At 43.0% G+C, this 16,496-nt stretch overlaps 1 protein-coding gene across 1 annotated transcript in view; it reads right to left on the minus strand.

Moving 5' to 3' along the window:
• The window catches only part of CPO (carboxypeptidase O), a 79,713-nt gene extending 63,683 nt beyond the window's left edge, over window positions 1-16,030 (minus strand). The window contains exons 1-3 of the mRNA XM_075831219.1: window positions 15,905-16,030; window positions 6,097-6,172; window positions 2,545-2,669 (exon numbers count right to left, since the gene is read on the minus strand). Coding sequence (XP_075687334.1) covers window positions 2,545-2,669; window positions 6,097-6,172; window positions 15,905-15,984 — 281 coding nt within the window. The 5' untranslated portion in view covers window positions 15,985-16,030. The remainder of the gene's footprint in view (window positions 1-2,544; window positions 2,670-6,096; window positions 6,173-15,904) is intronic.
• Window positions 16,031-16,496: the final 466 nt, after the last annotated feature.

Genomic DNA, 16,496 nt, shown 5'->3' on the forward strand with positions numbered 1-16,496 from the left:
ATTTTTATGAAGAGGTGAGCAGAAGCCTAGACAGAGGGGCCGCTGTGGATATAGTGCTTTTGGACTTTGCAAAGGCATTTGACACTGTCCCTCACAGACGTCTAATGGTTAAATTAAGGACTATAGGTTTAGAAAGTATAGTTTGTAATTGGATTGAGAATTGGCTCAAAGACCGTATCCAAAGAATTGTGGTCAATGATTCCTACTCTGAATGGTCCCTGGTTATAAGTGGTGTACCCCAGGGTTCCATGCTGGGACCACTATTATTAAACTTATTTATTAATGATATAGAGGATGGGATTAATAGCACTATTTCTATTTTTGCAGATGACACCAAGCTATGTAGTAATGTTCAGTCTATGGAAGATGTTTGTGAATTTAAAGCGGATTTAAACAAACTGAGTGTTTGGGCATCCACTTGACAAATGAGGTTTAATGTAGATAAATGTAAAGTTATGCATCTGGGTACCAACAGCCTGCATGTATCATATGTCCTAGGGGGAGCTACACTGGGGGAGTCACTTGTTGAGAAGGATCTGGGTGTACTTGTAAATCATAAACTAAATAACAGCATGCAGTGTCAATCAGCTGCTTCAAGGGCCAGCAAGATATTGTCGTGTATTAAAAGAGGCATGGACTCGCAGGACAGGGATGTAATATTACCACTTTACAAAGCATTAGTGAGGCCTCATCTAGAATATGCAGTTCAGTTCTGGGCTCCTGTTCATAGAAAGGATACTCTGGAGTTAGAAAAAATACAAAGAAGAGCAACGAAGCTAATAAGGGGCATGGAGAATCTAAGTTATGAGGAAAGATTAAAAGAATTAAACCTATTTAGCATTGAAAAAAGACGACTAAGGGGGGACATGATTAACTTATTTAAATATATTAATGGCACATACAAAAAATATGGTGAAATCCTGTTCCATGTAAAACCCCCTCAAAAAACAAGGGGGCACTCCCTCTGTCTGGAGAAAAAAAAAGTTCAACCTGCAGAGGCGACAGGCCTTCTTTACTGTGAGAACTGTGAATCTATGGAATAGCCTACCGCAGGAGCCGTCACAGCAGGGACAGTAGATGGCTTTAAAAAAGGCTTAGATAATTTCCTAGAACAAAAAAATCTAAGCTCTTATGTGTAGAATTGTTTTACTTCCCATTTCCCATTCCTTGGTTGAACTTGATGGTCATGTGTCTTTTTTCAACCGTACGAACTATGTAACTATGAATAATTGGATGTCTATCTCATTGAGGAAAGGTGGAAAGTGGTGTTAGAGTGTAAATCAATGCTAACTTACCTAATGTCTAAAATTGTGCAGCACCTATCTTAACAGGTATTTTGGAAGACACCATTTTTAAATACATGACATCAACACTTAGCGAAGGAGCCTCTGTTTTCTTCCACATTCATGGAGTACACATTCTCGCAGCCATAATTAAGAAACAACAATAATCACTTGAGAGAAATAAGGGGAGTCTCGCTATGACAAAGGAGGAACAATGTGGGGTTCAAAGATAATTCCACTCCGAGGATCTTATTAATAATTTCTCTTATTCCTTCCCAAAAGGGAATCAACAAGTTGCATGACCAAAAAATATGAAGGAGTGGACCAATTTCGCTTTTGAATCTCCAACATTTTGGGTCCCCAGATGGTAAAAAAGTTTTTAAACGTGACGGCACTCTATACCATCTGGAGAGTAGTTTAAAACTAGATTCCTGGAAGCAAGAGCTAACAGGGGATTTATGTGTCAAAGTAAAAATCTTCTGTCTCTGATCAGTAGTAAAATAAATTTTAAGGTCTAACTTCCCATTAAAGCATGAAAGGTGTAGGTAGTTGTCCTGGAGGATTCTGGAGGAGGCCATAAGTCAAAGACAGTGAATGCCTAATCAGACCCGACGCTAGACACAATGTCTCAAATGGAGTTTTGTTATGTGTGTACGATTCTGGTGGAGGGAGAGATGTTAAAAAAATTGTCAATTGCATAGATCTCCAGGGCCCCACACATCTAGGACCCAGCAGGATAAGCAGAGCATGTGGAGTTAGCCAGTGATTATCTTTTTGTAAATCACTGACTTTCCAGAAGAGACCCAGTTACGAAAGATCAGGGCATCTATTCCCGGAGGGAAACGAGGGTTACTCAAAATAGGATATTGTGCAGAGTTACATGGTAAGAAAACATTTCGTACTATTAAACTCGAACAACATTGCAGTGTCGGGCCTATAGTAAGATGGATCTGTAGATGGAGTAAATATGAAGGCTCCAGCCACGGACATGCCGACAAAGAAATACAGGAAAAACTCCTGAGGATCTAAACTTTCTTTTCTTGGGTTCTGCAGTAACGGTTGTACAGTATTCAGGCACTTAAAAAGTATTAAGGGTTTGCATTTTAAAAGTATAAGGTATAGTGTACAGCGAACTGCATAGCACTTTAAAACATGCTTGATATGCACTCTCCACTTCAGCGTGTCATTCTGCATGACTGACATTCAATTTAAACCAAAGTCTAGAAGATTAAAACTGCTCAACTCACATCAGTTGACTTACTTAAAAGATAGTGAACAGCGGAGCATGGCTTCTTTCACGGGCTGCAGAACCATGGATGGGATCCTGACATGCACTACACTTCTGACATTGATATCTTCTGGCTTGAGTGGCTTCCATAGATCCAACTGTTGCAAAATAATAGTAATAAATCACACATCATGCAGTTTATGAATGGAACAGGGCACACAGTGAGTGATGTCTAAGAATTATGTTCATTAGTATTCAGTGTGTATAAGGACAAACTGAGATTTACTGCTCAATATGCATGCATGTCTAATTGCTTTCCCTCCACAATAATTACACCAAGTCTGTAATTCACAAGTAGGCAGGTTAATAATGGACCCTGATAAAAGGTCCTGCTGTAGAACACTTTAGATGGCCCAGGTTTTATCTTTGTTCCATTATGTTAAATACGAACTTGATAATTCACGTTTTCACCAATAACTGACGTCTTAACCAAGCTATTAACTGTAACTGAATTAAAATAAAGAAACATAAACTTCACCCTAAATAGAACAGATGAATCCATATAATCCCTCATTAGTTTTGTTTAATATCTCTGCAGCCATCTTACATTATTGAGCAAGCATTCATAGGTAGTCACAATGTCACGTACTTACTTTCACCCAATCCAGCTCTGCCCCCTACTGAGAACCTCATTTGTTGGAAAGGTGGCTGCTATAGGTGAAATTGTCCCATTCAGTTGGTTCTTTCCTTGGGTATTGCAGGAATCAGACCTTCACAGCTAACCCATTTTACAATTAAAGGGTAACAAAAGGTTTTAAAAACCTTTGACATGTCATAGTGATATGTCAGAAGTTTTGATTGGTGGGGGTCTGAGCACTGAGATCCCCACTGATTTCTGAAACAAAGTGGCAGAAGGGCTCGGGTGAGAGCTGTGCTGCTTCTTTTCTGATAGTCTTTCCTCGGAAAGTCAAGCGAGCAGTGTACGGGCTCAATAGAATGTCTATGAGGAAAGCCGATCAGAAGCAGCACAGTGATCACCACTGTTAACTGAAAATCAGGGCAGCAGTAGTTAGGTAGGGGCTGTTTTACTTTTTCAAAGTAAGTGACCATCAGACCGACATCATTGGCTGCTTCTTGTGGACATGAGTGATGAATTGTTAGCCATAGAGAAGCTGTAATAATCTGGAGGGAAGCGCAAGCTGGGCTTATGGAAGAGAACGTTTGTCATGGGGGCATTGTGGCTGTCACAGGGGGCATTGAGGGCATTGTGGCTGGCATGGGTGAATTGTGGCTGACATAATAGACATTGAAGACATTGTGGCTGTCATATGGCATTGTGGCTTTAATTGGGGGTATTGTGGCTGGCATAGAAGGAATTGTGGTTGTCATGGAGGTATTGTGGCTATGATGAGGGTATAATGTGTAAAATTCTGCATCTAACTCTGCAGAGGCATATCCTACCTGAAAGAAGTCTTAATACCGGTCTGGGCCAGAGGGAAAAGATGGGGAAAGTTAACCATTGCAATCATATAATACATCAACTGTGAGTCATTGGAGTGAATTGTTTATTCGCTGGCTGATCCCTATTAGTACTGTATTCACAGTACCTGTCCTGTATATGGTGGTAATAATTTGTCATGCTACAATGGTGTACGTACTTATGATGAGGCAAATTATTTGAGGTTTTGGCTAAAGCATGACATGACGTGACATGACGTGTATGAAAAATTTGGTTCCGCACAGTGTTCCATACTTACATTAGCAACAACCCCCTCATGATAAAACAATGCCCCAGGTGTTTCCAGAGTCTATTAACGCCGCTGATTTTAGCATCAGTATCCTCCATGTTTTAGGTGTGGACTAGCTGTATGATGCTTGGTATAAGAGCCTTACTACCTTTTGTGAGTTTGTACTTTTGGCTGGATAGGAATACTGAACTGTGGTGGAGGCCCCAAGAGGCATGGCCCATGTGTCCTCCCTGTAACCCGGCTCTTGTTGTGCTGCACAAAAAGTTGTAGTCAACCATAGGATTTTCCCCATTGCAATACTATTTTGATGTCAAGCATTGTGCAATCTAGTGCAAGTCTACAACTCTGATTGCCGAGTAAATTGTGTAGAACTAGTATTTAACCTACGTCTGTTTAGAAGGCTTTAGGAATTAATATGGGATTGAAAATGGCACAAGCACATGTGCTCTATTTATAAAAACCTGGATTTCCTTTCTAACATGTGAACTTTTTGGCCAGCATTTTTCTATTTGGGGATGTGGTCTAATTTGTGTCATACGTCAGTGTCCGTTATATTATAAAGTGTGTTTTACATTTTCTACTAAAAAGATAATGACCCCGCCCGGTCAAAGTAGATGTAACTTGTAAAATGGTTTTCTAAAGGAGAGAACTAGCATCAAATTCACTTATTGTATATTTGTGCACCATCAATTTTACTACAAAGTCTTGAGGCAACATTCAAAGTTTATGCTTTTAAAGATTGAACTCCCAGCATCATAGGGATCTATAATGAAGTTCGAGTCATTAGACCCGTGGTCATGCTTAGGGTATGTGCACACGCTTAGCAAAAAACGTCTCAAAATATGGAGCTGTTTTCAAGGGAAAACAGCTCCTGTTTTTCAGCTGTTTTTTAATTACCTTGCGTTTTTAGTGGTGTTAACGGCCCTTTTTGGAGCTGTTTTTCTTTAGAGTCAGTTGAAAACGGCTCCAAAAACGGCCCAAGAAGTGACATGCACTTCTTTTTCTTGAAAGTTTTTTTACGCGGATGTTTTTCAAAACGGCCCCGTAAAAAAATGCCCCGTCGGAACAGAATGACATTTTTCGCATTGAATTCAATGGGCATATGTTTGGAAGCGTTCTACTTCCGACTTATCGGCCGTTCTTTGGCCGTTTACAGCCCAAAAAATGGCCGAAAATAAGCCGTGTGAACATACCCTTAGACTTGCCGCAGTAATACGGGCGCTAAAATACAGCCACATTACGGCTGTATGAATGAGGCTTTATTGGCTTCTGAAGTCCAGTTATTTGCATACTGGTAATACTGAAAGCTCTCTGCTCCCTTAAAGGAGAGAAGTATTGCTGATTTGGTGCTGATTGGTTTTCATGACATAAATCTGCAGCTGAAATACAGTATTTGTTGCAGAATTTCAGTTGCAGAATCCGTGCCGAAATTCCACATCAAAGTTCAGTACAATTTTAGTGAATGGAGTTTTAACAAGCCCCATTCCCTCACAACATAAAAAAATCTGTTGCGGATTGTAGGCATGTTGCCAATTTTCAAATCTACAGTATGCGCTATCTGTTGCGGAAATGCAGATTTTTAAAATGGACTTCATTCCTTTCATTCCTTTCAATGCAAGGAAGGAAAATCTGTGGCTAACTACCGAACTAAAGTCAATAACGAAATAGTTGCATATTTCATTGCCAATTAAAGCCACAATGCCATATGACAGGCACAATGCCTTCAATGTCAGCCACAATTCACCCATGCCAGCCACAATGCCCTCAATACTCAATCACATGCTGATCAGATATAGGTTACATTTGTGTGTATATATATACTGGCTTTAATACCTACCTGTGAAGACCTACATATGCCCTGCAAGCATAAAACTTGGTCCTTGTTCTGTGGGATGATTTGTAAAAGCTGGTCCCTAAACGTGAAAAAAAAAGCCTATGTTTAGTATATATATCTCCATGTATGCAGTCCCAAGACACATAGAAAGTGTTTGGAACATGAAAGAGGTTTAATGATGCAATTTTTAAACAAGCGCCTGAATAAGAAATGTATAGGAGCTCCTCCCCAGTCAGTGCTGACGATAATGAATCCTTTATGAATACATTCATGCCTTGCTCATTTAATAACTGCAACGACCTTGACAATTTCTGCACGATTCCTTTTCATCTCTCTTACATCTTAAATTCTCCGGCATGGTAATCTCTGCTAGAATCGATTTTTATTTTCAAAAAGAGAGGCGTACTTAACCCTCTAAGGGAACAATTAATGTGCTTAATACAGCACTAAAGTTTAGCGCTAAATCTGAGACATATCCCAGGGAGAATACAGTTTACATGGTCTCTCCAATTTAGAGGTTTAATAGCATTTGTAGGCAGAAGTGGTTTCAATATAACTGCTTGGTGCACTAAAGGGCATGGATTTTCTATATACAATTCCCTCATACCATATAAAAGTACATATAGCAAAATGAAAATAAGTTTTACAAAACGTACTGTTTATAAAAACTCCCTTATCCTTAACCCCTTCCCGCTGCGGCCAGTTTTGACCTTCCTGACAGAGCCTCATTTTTCAAATCTGACGTGTCACTTTATGTGGTAATAGCTTTGGAATGCTTTTACCTATTCAAGTGATTCTGAGATTGTTTTTTGTGACACCTTGAACTTTATGTTAGTGGTAAAATGTGGTCTATACAATCAGTATTTAATTGTCAAAAACACCAAAATGTAGTGAGAAATTGAAATAAATTAGCATTTTTATCAATTTAAATGCATCTGCTTGTAAGACAGCTAGTGATACCACACAAAATAGTTGCTAATTAACATTTCCCATATGTCTACTTTAGGCCTTATTCACACGAGCGTATTTCACGTCCGTGTTACGCGCGTTAAAACAACACACGTCACATGGAACTATGCAAGTCAACGGGGCCATTCAGTCATTCAGTGTTTTTCACGCAGCGTTTGTCCGCTGCGTGAAACTCACTGCATGTCCTATACTTGTGCCTTTTTTGCGCATCATGCCCCCATTGAAGTCAATGGGTGCGTGAAAATCACGGACAGCACACGGACGCACATCTCTGTGCTGTGCGTGATTCATGCAACAGTTGCTAAACAAATGATGAGAAAAAGAAAACCACCTCCTTCAGTTTGACAAGCACTATACACTGATGTCACACGGAACTGCAACGCAGGAAAAATGCTGAATTTTTACGCGCGCAAAACGGACACATTTGTGCGAATAAGGCCTAAGATTGGCATCATTTTTTTAACATCCTCTTGTTTTTCGGGGACGTTACAAGGCTTAAAACTTTAGCAGAAATTTGTCACATTTTCGAGAAAATTTCAAGAGGCTATTTTTTCAGGGACCAATTTAGATCTGGAGTGGCTTTGAGGGGCACATACTTTACAAACCCCCATAAATCACCCCATTTTAAAAATTGCACCCCTCAAAGTATTCAAAACAGCATTTAGAAAGTCTCTTAACCCTTTAGGTGTTTCACAGGAGTTAGAGGTGAAATGTACAAATTTCATTTCTTTTGCATAAACTCATTTCTATTTTCTTTTTTTCTGTGACACAGAAGGTTTTACATGAGAAATACAACAAAAAAAATATTACCCAGATTCTGAAGTTTTTAGAAATATCCCACAGGTGGCCCTAGTATGCTAATGGTCTGAAGCACTGGCCTTAGGCCGGGTTCCCACGGGACGGGTACGCTGCGTAAAAAACACTCAGTGTGTCCGACCTGGAACCCGCTGGATGTGGCAGAAGACACTGGGCGTGGTAGAAGACACTGGATGTGACAACGACAGCAGGTGCAGTAGACACGACTCCGACACTAGTAGGCACAGGAACAAGAACAGCATGCGATACAGGAACAGGTAACAGGGCACGCGTAACAAATGGAACGGGAAACACTAAGGGACCATTTGCAAGACAGACTTGGGATAACTAACAACGCTCAGGCAAGGATCAGAAGGGCTAGGGCCTTCTTATGGACCAGGAAATCATGTAGTTGATGATTGTTTTACAGGTGCGCCCACTGGCCCTTTAAGAGCAGGCAAGAGCGTGCGCGCGCACCCTATGGGACACAGCAGACCGGAGCGGAAGTGAGCGCTGGCGTCTCCTAGGAAGGAGATGGGGACCAGCGCTCACGGATCCATGGCTGCGGGCGTCGGGAGGTGAGTAAACCCGAAGGCACGTGGCCATGGACGCTATACTACACTAGTGGCCACTACATGAAATAGCTACAAAACATCCCATATAGCTAATATAAGAAGATACAAAGAAATTGCACCCTTGAAGGTGATTTTCAGGAACAAGCAGGTACCCTGAAAAAACGGTTCAAGGAAAAAGGCTACCTTAACCATCTTTTATCTGATGCCTACCATCAGGGCCACCATCAGGGGGGTATTATGGGTACTGGTGTGAGGGGCCCGGCCAAACCTAATTGAAAGGGGGTCCGGCAACTGCTGCGACTTGCCATTGGTAGAAAAAAACGGGCCCCTGCAATGGGGCCCGTTTTTTTTCACCACAGAATGTCGTGAGCTGCGGGCCCCCCTCTCGTCATGGGGGCCGTCGAACGGCCCGCGCGCGCGACCGGTCACGCGCACAAGGAAACTCCCGCGTGTGCGCACTCGCGAGCGTCTGCGAGCACGCACCCACGAAAGCCCGCACTCGAGACCGCCCGCGCGCGCACCCGCGGAAGCGCGCACCCGCGATCGCCAGCGCGCGCACCCGCGAACGAAGCGCGCGCAGCCGCGGACACACACATGGACACAACTTACCTGGAGCCTGGCTGGAGGTGAAGGACTGGACGTCTGGACCGAAGACATCGCCTGAAGAGGACTGGAGTGGGAGCCAGCAGCTCTTCAGACACAGTGAGTAAAGTGTTGAAAGTGCTGTTTAAGTTATGGCCCTGTTCACACAGAGTATTTTGCAGGCAGAAAAAAATCTGCCTCAAAATTCCTTACAGAATTTTGAGGCAGATTTTGACCTGCCCACACTATCTTGCCGCGTTTTTTTGCTGCGTTTTTTGCTCGCGGCGATTGAGGACAGCAGACAAAAAACGCAGCGAAAAATGCATTTTCTGCCTCCCATTGATTTCGATGGGAGGTCAGAGGCGGAACCGCGGCAAGAAAGGACGTGCTGCTTTTCCTTTTTTCCGCGACTGGCTCCCATTGATTTCAGATGAAATCAATGGGACGCGGTTTTGGGTGTTTTTTGGTGCTGATTCTGACGCAGTGTCCGAGTCAATATCAAGGCCCAAAAACTCTGTGAACTGGGCCTTATTGTTAGGGCTTATTCAGACGAACGTGTAATACGTCCGTGCAACGCGCGTGATTTTCACGCGCCTCACACGGACCTATGTTAGTCTATGGGGCCGTGCGGACTGTCAGTGATTTTCACGCAGCGTGTGTCCGCTGCGTAAAACTCACGACATGTCCAATATTTGTGCATTGTTCGCGCATCACGCACCCATTGAAGTCAATGGGTGCGTGAAAGTCACGCCCAGCACACGGAAGCACTTCCGCAGCAGTATAAAATATGAATGAAAACAGAAAAGCACCACGTGCTACAAACATACAAACAGAGTGTCATAATGATGGCGGCAGCGCGAAACTCACGCAGCCGCGCATCATACACTGCTGCCACACGGAGCTGTTCTGGACCTTTTGCATGCGCAAAACGCCACGTTTTTTGCGCGCGCAAAAAGCACACGCTCGTGTAAATCCGGCCTTAGGGTAGGAACACACTAGGCATGAACGCTGCAGATTTTATGCAACACATTTTATTGTGTACAATCCGCAGCGTATTAGTCGCAGCCGAGTGGATGGGATTTGAACAAATCTCATCCACACGCTGCAAAAAAAATGGACCTGCAGTGTGGCTTTTGGCTTTTTAAGCCGCAGCATGTCAATTTATGCTGCAGAATCGCCGCTCGTCTGTTGCGGAAACGCTGCGGTTCTGCCGCAAAAATCACAAAAGAGAAAAAAAAAAGGCACTTTTTAAAATTGATAAAGTTTAGACTTACCCCGGCCGTAGTCCTGGTGACGCGATCCTCTATTCTTAGCGCAGCTCGGCCTCCTGTCATGACGTTTCATCCCTTGTGACCGCTGCAGCGGTCACATGGTCTACAGCGTCATCCCAGGAGGCGGGGCTACGTTCAGAAGAGAGAGATGCGTCACCTAAACTACGGCCGGGGCAAGTCTAAACTTTTTTTTTCCCTGCAGGATTCCCGCAGCGGACATGCCTCACGAAACCTGCGCCACTATTTGGTGCGGTTTTGCTGGCAGAATTCCCTGCGGCTACCGGGGCGGATAAGCTGTGGAGTTTTACTCAGCATATCCGCCTAGTGTGTTCCTTTATAATGTCGCTCCTGGAGCTGCTGCCTGTCTCTAAATAGGCAATTGGTCCAGTAGAATTTGGAATTATTTTTTTTTGTGAACCAGCTTAAAAAAATACAAAACTTTTGTGTTAGGGCCTGTCCACATCACCGTTCGCTTCCGTTCCGGGGTTCCGTCTGAGGTTTCTGTCGGGTGAACCCCGCAACGGAAAGTGAAAGTGACAGCACCGCTTACGTTTCAGTCACCATTGATCTCAATGGTGACGAAAACATCGCTAATGGTTTCCGTTCGTCACCATTCCGGCTGGTTTTCGGGCGGAATCAATAGCGCAGTCGACTGCGCTAATTGTGACGGAAGCTGTGCTGTCACTTTCACTTTCCGTTGCGGGGTTCACCTGACGGAAACCTCAGACGGAACCCCGGAACGGAAGCGAACAGTGATGTGAACAGGCCCTAACACAAAAGTTTTGTATTTTTTTAAGCTGGTTCACAAAAAAAAAAAAAATCCAAATTCTACTGGACCAACTGCCTATTTAGAGACAGGCAGCAGCTCCAGGAGCGACATCATAAGGGACACACTAGGCGGATATGCTGAGTAAAACTAGACAGCTTATCCGCCCCTGTAGCCGCAGGGAATTCTGCCAGCAAAACCGCACCAATAGTGGCGCAGGTTTCGTGAGGCATGTCCGCTGCGGGAATCCTGTAGGGAAAAAAAAGTTTAGACTTGCCCCGGCCGTAGTCCTGGTGACGCATCTCTCTCTTCTGAATGTAGCCCCGCCTCCTGGGATGATGCTGTAGACCATGTGACCGCTGCAGCGGTCACATGGGATGAAACGTCATGACAGGAGGCTGGGCTGCGCTAAGAATAGAGGATCGCGTCACCAGGACTACGGCCGGGGAAAGTCTAAACTTTTTTATAAATTTAAAAAAGTGCCATTTTTTTTTTTCTCATTTGTGATTTTTGCGGCAGAACCGCAGCATTTCCGCAACAGAGGAGCAGCGATTCCACTGAATAAATTGACAAGCTGCAGCTTAAAAAGCCACACTGCAGGTCCATATTTTTTGCAGCGTGTGGGTGAGATTTGTTCAAATCTCATCCACTCTGCTGCGACTGTAATACGATGCGGATTTTCCACAATAAAATGTGTTGCATAAAATCCGCAGTGTTCATGCCTAGTGTGTTCCTACCCTAAGGCCGGATTCACACAAGCATGTGCTATTTGCACGCGCAAAAACGTGGCGTTTTGCGCATGCAAAAGGTCCATAACAGCTCCGTGTGTCAGCAGCGTATGATGCGCGGCTGCGTGATTTTCGCGCAGCCGCCATTATTATGACACTCTGTTTGTATGTTTATAGCAGGTGGTGCTTTTCTGTTTTCATTCATAGTTTATACTGCTGCGGAAGTGCTGGGCGTGACTTTCACGCACCCATTGACTTCAATGGGTGCGTGATGCGCGAACAATGCACAAATATAGGACATGTCGTGAGTTTTACGCAGCGGACACACGCTGCGTGAAAATCACGGACAGTCTGCACGGCCCCATAGAGTAACATAGGTCCGTGTGAGGCTCGTGAAAATCACGCGCGTTGCACGGACGTATTACACGTTCGTCTGAATAAGCCCTAACAATAAGGCCCAGTTCACAGAGTTTTTGGGCCTTGATATTGACTCGGACACTGCGTCAGAATCAGCACCAAAAAACTTCCAAAACCGCCTCCCATTGATTTAATCTGAAATCAATGGGAGCCAGTCGCAGAAAAAAGAAAAAGCAGCACGTCCTTTCTTGCCGCGGTTCTGCCTCTGACCTCCCATCGAAATCAATGGGAGGCAGAAAATGCATTTTTCCCTGCGTTTTTTGTCTGCTGTCCTCAATCGCAGGGGGCAAAAAACGCGGCAAGATAGTGTGGGCAGGTCAAAATCTGCCTCAAAATTCGGTGCGCGGTTCCAGGCCGTCGCGGGTGCGCGGGAGTTTGCGGGTGCGCGCAATCGGTCGCACGGGCGGCGGTGTTTGACGGCCCCCATGACGTCCCCCATGCTACCCAGGGCCGCCATCAGGGGGGGTATTATGGGTACTGATGTGAGAGGCCCTAATTGAAAGGGGGGCCCACAGCTCACGACATTCTTTTGGTGAAAAAAACGGGCCCCATTGCAGGGGCCTGTTTTTTTTCTACTAAAGGCAAGTCGCAGCAGTTTGCCGGGCCCCCCTTTCAATTAGGTTTGGCCGGGCCTCTCACATCAGTACCCCTAATACCCCCCCTGATGGCGGCCCTGGGTACCATGATATAGTGCTGGACGGAGTACCGTTAACAGGCGGTGCCACGGTAGGGGGGCCCAGAAAATATAGCTGTAGGGGGCCCTGAAATTCCTGATGGCGGCCCTGCCTACCATAGAACCAAAAAGTTGAAACAAACAGACTGTCTAGCACCAGCACACAAATCAAATTTGAAGGGCAAATTTAATAAATCAACCAAATTCAACTTCATCACCACTTTAAATAAAATATATAAAATAATCAGAGAGGTGCTGATTTCCGACTGGAATGTCCTAACATAGGACCCTTTTTTAAATCCTATCCTACCAGCCAAGCCCAAATGCACATACCGCAGTCTAGAATGTATTATTGGTAGATCTCTTTATATAATGTTATTTTGGACTATACATGACCAGTATTAGTCTAATGTACATGACAGCATTAAAGAAAAGTTCATCTAATCATATTTTGCTTCTAAATCTGTCATCCTGCCATCTGTTATTATAACATTTAGTGAAAACTATAAAGATCCTGATAATCAAAACAGATAAGATTTAGTTGTCTAAGGCTAAGACGGCCCGAAATGCCTCCCATTGATTTCAATGGGAGGCGGTGGCGTCTTTTTCCCGCGAGCGGTAAAACCGCCTCGCGGGAAAAAGAAGCGACATGCCCTATCTTTGGGCATTTACGCCTCTGACCTCCCATTGAGTTCAATGGGAGGCAGAGAAAGCGTATTTTGTGGCGTTTTATGCCCGCGGCGCTCAATGGCCGCGGGCGAAAACCGCCGAGAAAATCGGCGCGCAGGGAGAGGAGAATCTGCCTCAAACTTCCAAACTGAATTTTGAGGCAGAAATTCCGCCTGAAAAAAACTCAGTGTGAACATAGCCTTACTATGGGCAGATTCTTACCTTCTACTGCTAAAATTTTAATAAACAGCAAGATGTTGCTACTTACACAATGTGCTTATTCTCCCCTTATGTTACATAAATTCTAATATTAAACCCATGCAGATCTGAGTGGCTTATTGCATTGCATTACTCTGGATCAGGCTCGATCTTGCAATGTTGTTCTGCTACACACCTTTATCTATCCTCTATACTACTCTTCATAACATCTTGTCTTTCTCGACATCACTCCTTCTTTGAAGTCCTTTATTTGGTTTCATTTCAAGGCAAATATTGTGCATAGTCCTCTTTATTTGCAATCATACATTTTGCAGCTACTTTTCTATTGTAACTTGTTTTTGATCTTTTTGAAGACTACGATATCATAGTATATTGACATGGTGCAATTTATAAGGCTGGTTTACACGGACCTTTAACAAGGGTCGAACGCCGCTATAACAAGTCGATGGGCGCTCGTTTAAAGACCCTTTTTTACATGGGCCCATGCAAACCATATGGGGATGAACGATCAATGATACTATCATCCTGTCTCCATACAGTTTGCATATTGTCAGTAGCACATTTGCTATTTACACAGGGAGATATGCTGCCAACAACGATGAGTTTATAGGCTGCAAAATAGATACAATAAGCTGACAAATAAGTGTATTCTCATTTGTCGGCTGATAGCTTACATATTTCTTATGAATTCTCGTTCGTCCGATCATTGTAAATGGGTCTTAGCTGTTTTGCTCAATATTATAAAAAGAAATTACTGAAAACAAAAACTAAATTATACAGCTGATTTTGCTGGCGGAAGTGTCCGCTGCATGGAAAATGTAGCGTTACATGGCGGACATTAAGATTAATGGTCGTCCATGTATTACAAGGATGACCAAAGTCCTCCAGAACGAAAGCCGCTTGTACAGAGTGGCTCTCTAGTCTGGCTCATAGAGGGGGCTACCAAGAAAATGGGGTTTATCATCATGAGTAACCCCTTTAACCTTTATTAAAATACCATTTCAAATAAGATATGTCAGGGGATGCAAACAATATATTGTTTTTGCTGTATATATATATCACCAAATAAGTAGGAGAATGAGGTCGTTCTTAGTATGGAACAGGTAGTGTATCGTGTACATCCCTGAATGGGTCAAATAAAGAGCTCACCAGTCACCACATTAATGAGCAAACAGCTATACCAAGTAAGCAATGAAGCAACCATCTTATCCATTTTATATAAGACTACATTATATTCTGTAGTACTCTACAGAGCATTTATAGTGGACAAGTAAAGCCAAAGGAATGGTGGATTGTATCATTATGCCAGCAGCATTGTGTGTTACAGATTCTGACAAAGAAGGCTTCCAGGGAGGCTTTGGGCTACCCAAAGCTGTTCTTCTTGTGTATGTTTATTGATATGAATTCAGCTCTTTACTGCCCTTTTCTCTATGTGTTTCAGCACTACAAGTATCTGATGGTACACACATAGCTACATAGATAATGAGACTGAAAAAACACGCAAGCTCCAAAAGTGTAACCTATTATTAATGCTAAGTATGTAAGATTGATGTCGAGGACAACAAAATAGAACCCATGGAGAACCATCTGCTAAATAAACCTCAAAGGAGGAATGTCTACATATAGCAAGCTGAGGGCGAGAATGTGTAAGTGCATACATATATGGAAACATAGTCCATATATTCCGCTGTTGCATGATTTTCTGTGAACAAATTTCTTTCAGGTTAATAATTGAAGACCTTTATATTTGTAGAAATATTACACTGCTCTGTGACTCGACCTGATGCACAAGTCACAGCAATAATGATTGAAATGCATTCACAGAGTTTGGCTGGGAACAAACTGCCAAGGACACACCGGCACTTGCAACGTGGGCACAGATGCATGGGATAGATTTATTGTAGCATTGAAACAGACAAGGCATGAAGACACTATACTGATTTGGAAATATTTATCCAGACATGAAATTAAACAGTTTTTATTAACTCCAAGATTTAGAATACAAATTAAAATCAAGGTGCGAAGAAACTGGCATAACAAGTTTTTAAATCCTATTGTACACAAGCACTGGTACCACCAATAATGAAGATCTGCAATGTGTAATAAAATGCAGCAATGATTTGTATCTGAGAAAAAAAATGTCTTACCCATCATAGTTTATCTTCATGCCCAGCACCTGCGGGATCAGAATTCCCAGAACACCAGCGTTCCACAGGATAAGATACATCTTGTTGAAGCTGCACAAAGACACAAGTCGGTTAACAGACCGTAAACTGCTGGTTGCTGACTGGACTTTAGAAGAGTGATCACTTGATCTGTACACCTACAACAGAGTTATTAACCCACACCTGTCTGAGGCTGAGAAGCTGTTTGGGATTCTCCCGAAAATCTCCCTGACGGACAAATCAGTTTAATCCTTGTTCTGCTGTGGCATCAGACATGCTGGCATTCTAAGTAGGATATGTCATTGTCCTTGTTTAATTTAACTAGCATTGTCTAGATCCTTAATAGGAGAGATCATTTGTTGTGATGAGAGACGAGCGCTGCTCTTCCACTAAAGACAAACACCAGTACTGGTTCTAACACAAGCAACTTGGGTAAAATAATATAAATATAAGTTTACTTATAACACATTATACAACTATGTAATCACATAGGAGCATATACAATCTACCCTACATAAATGTACATTATAGAATGAAAATATAACACTTAGTTTTGTTTGTCCTTTTACACAGT

Source organism: Rhinoderma darwinii, chromosome 6 (genome assembly GCF_050947455.1).
Source record: "Rhinoderma darwinii isolate aRhiDar2 chromosome 6, aRhiDar2.hap1, whole genome shotgun sequence".
NCBI lineage: Eukaryota > Metazoa > Chordata > Amphibia > Anura > Rhinodermatidae > Rhinoderma > Rhinoderma darwinii.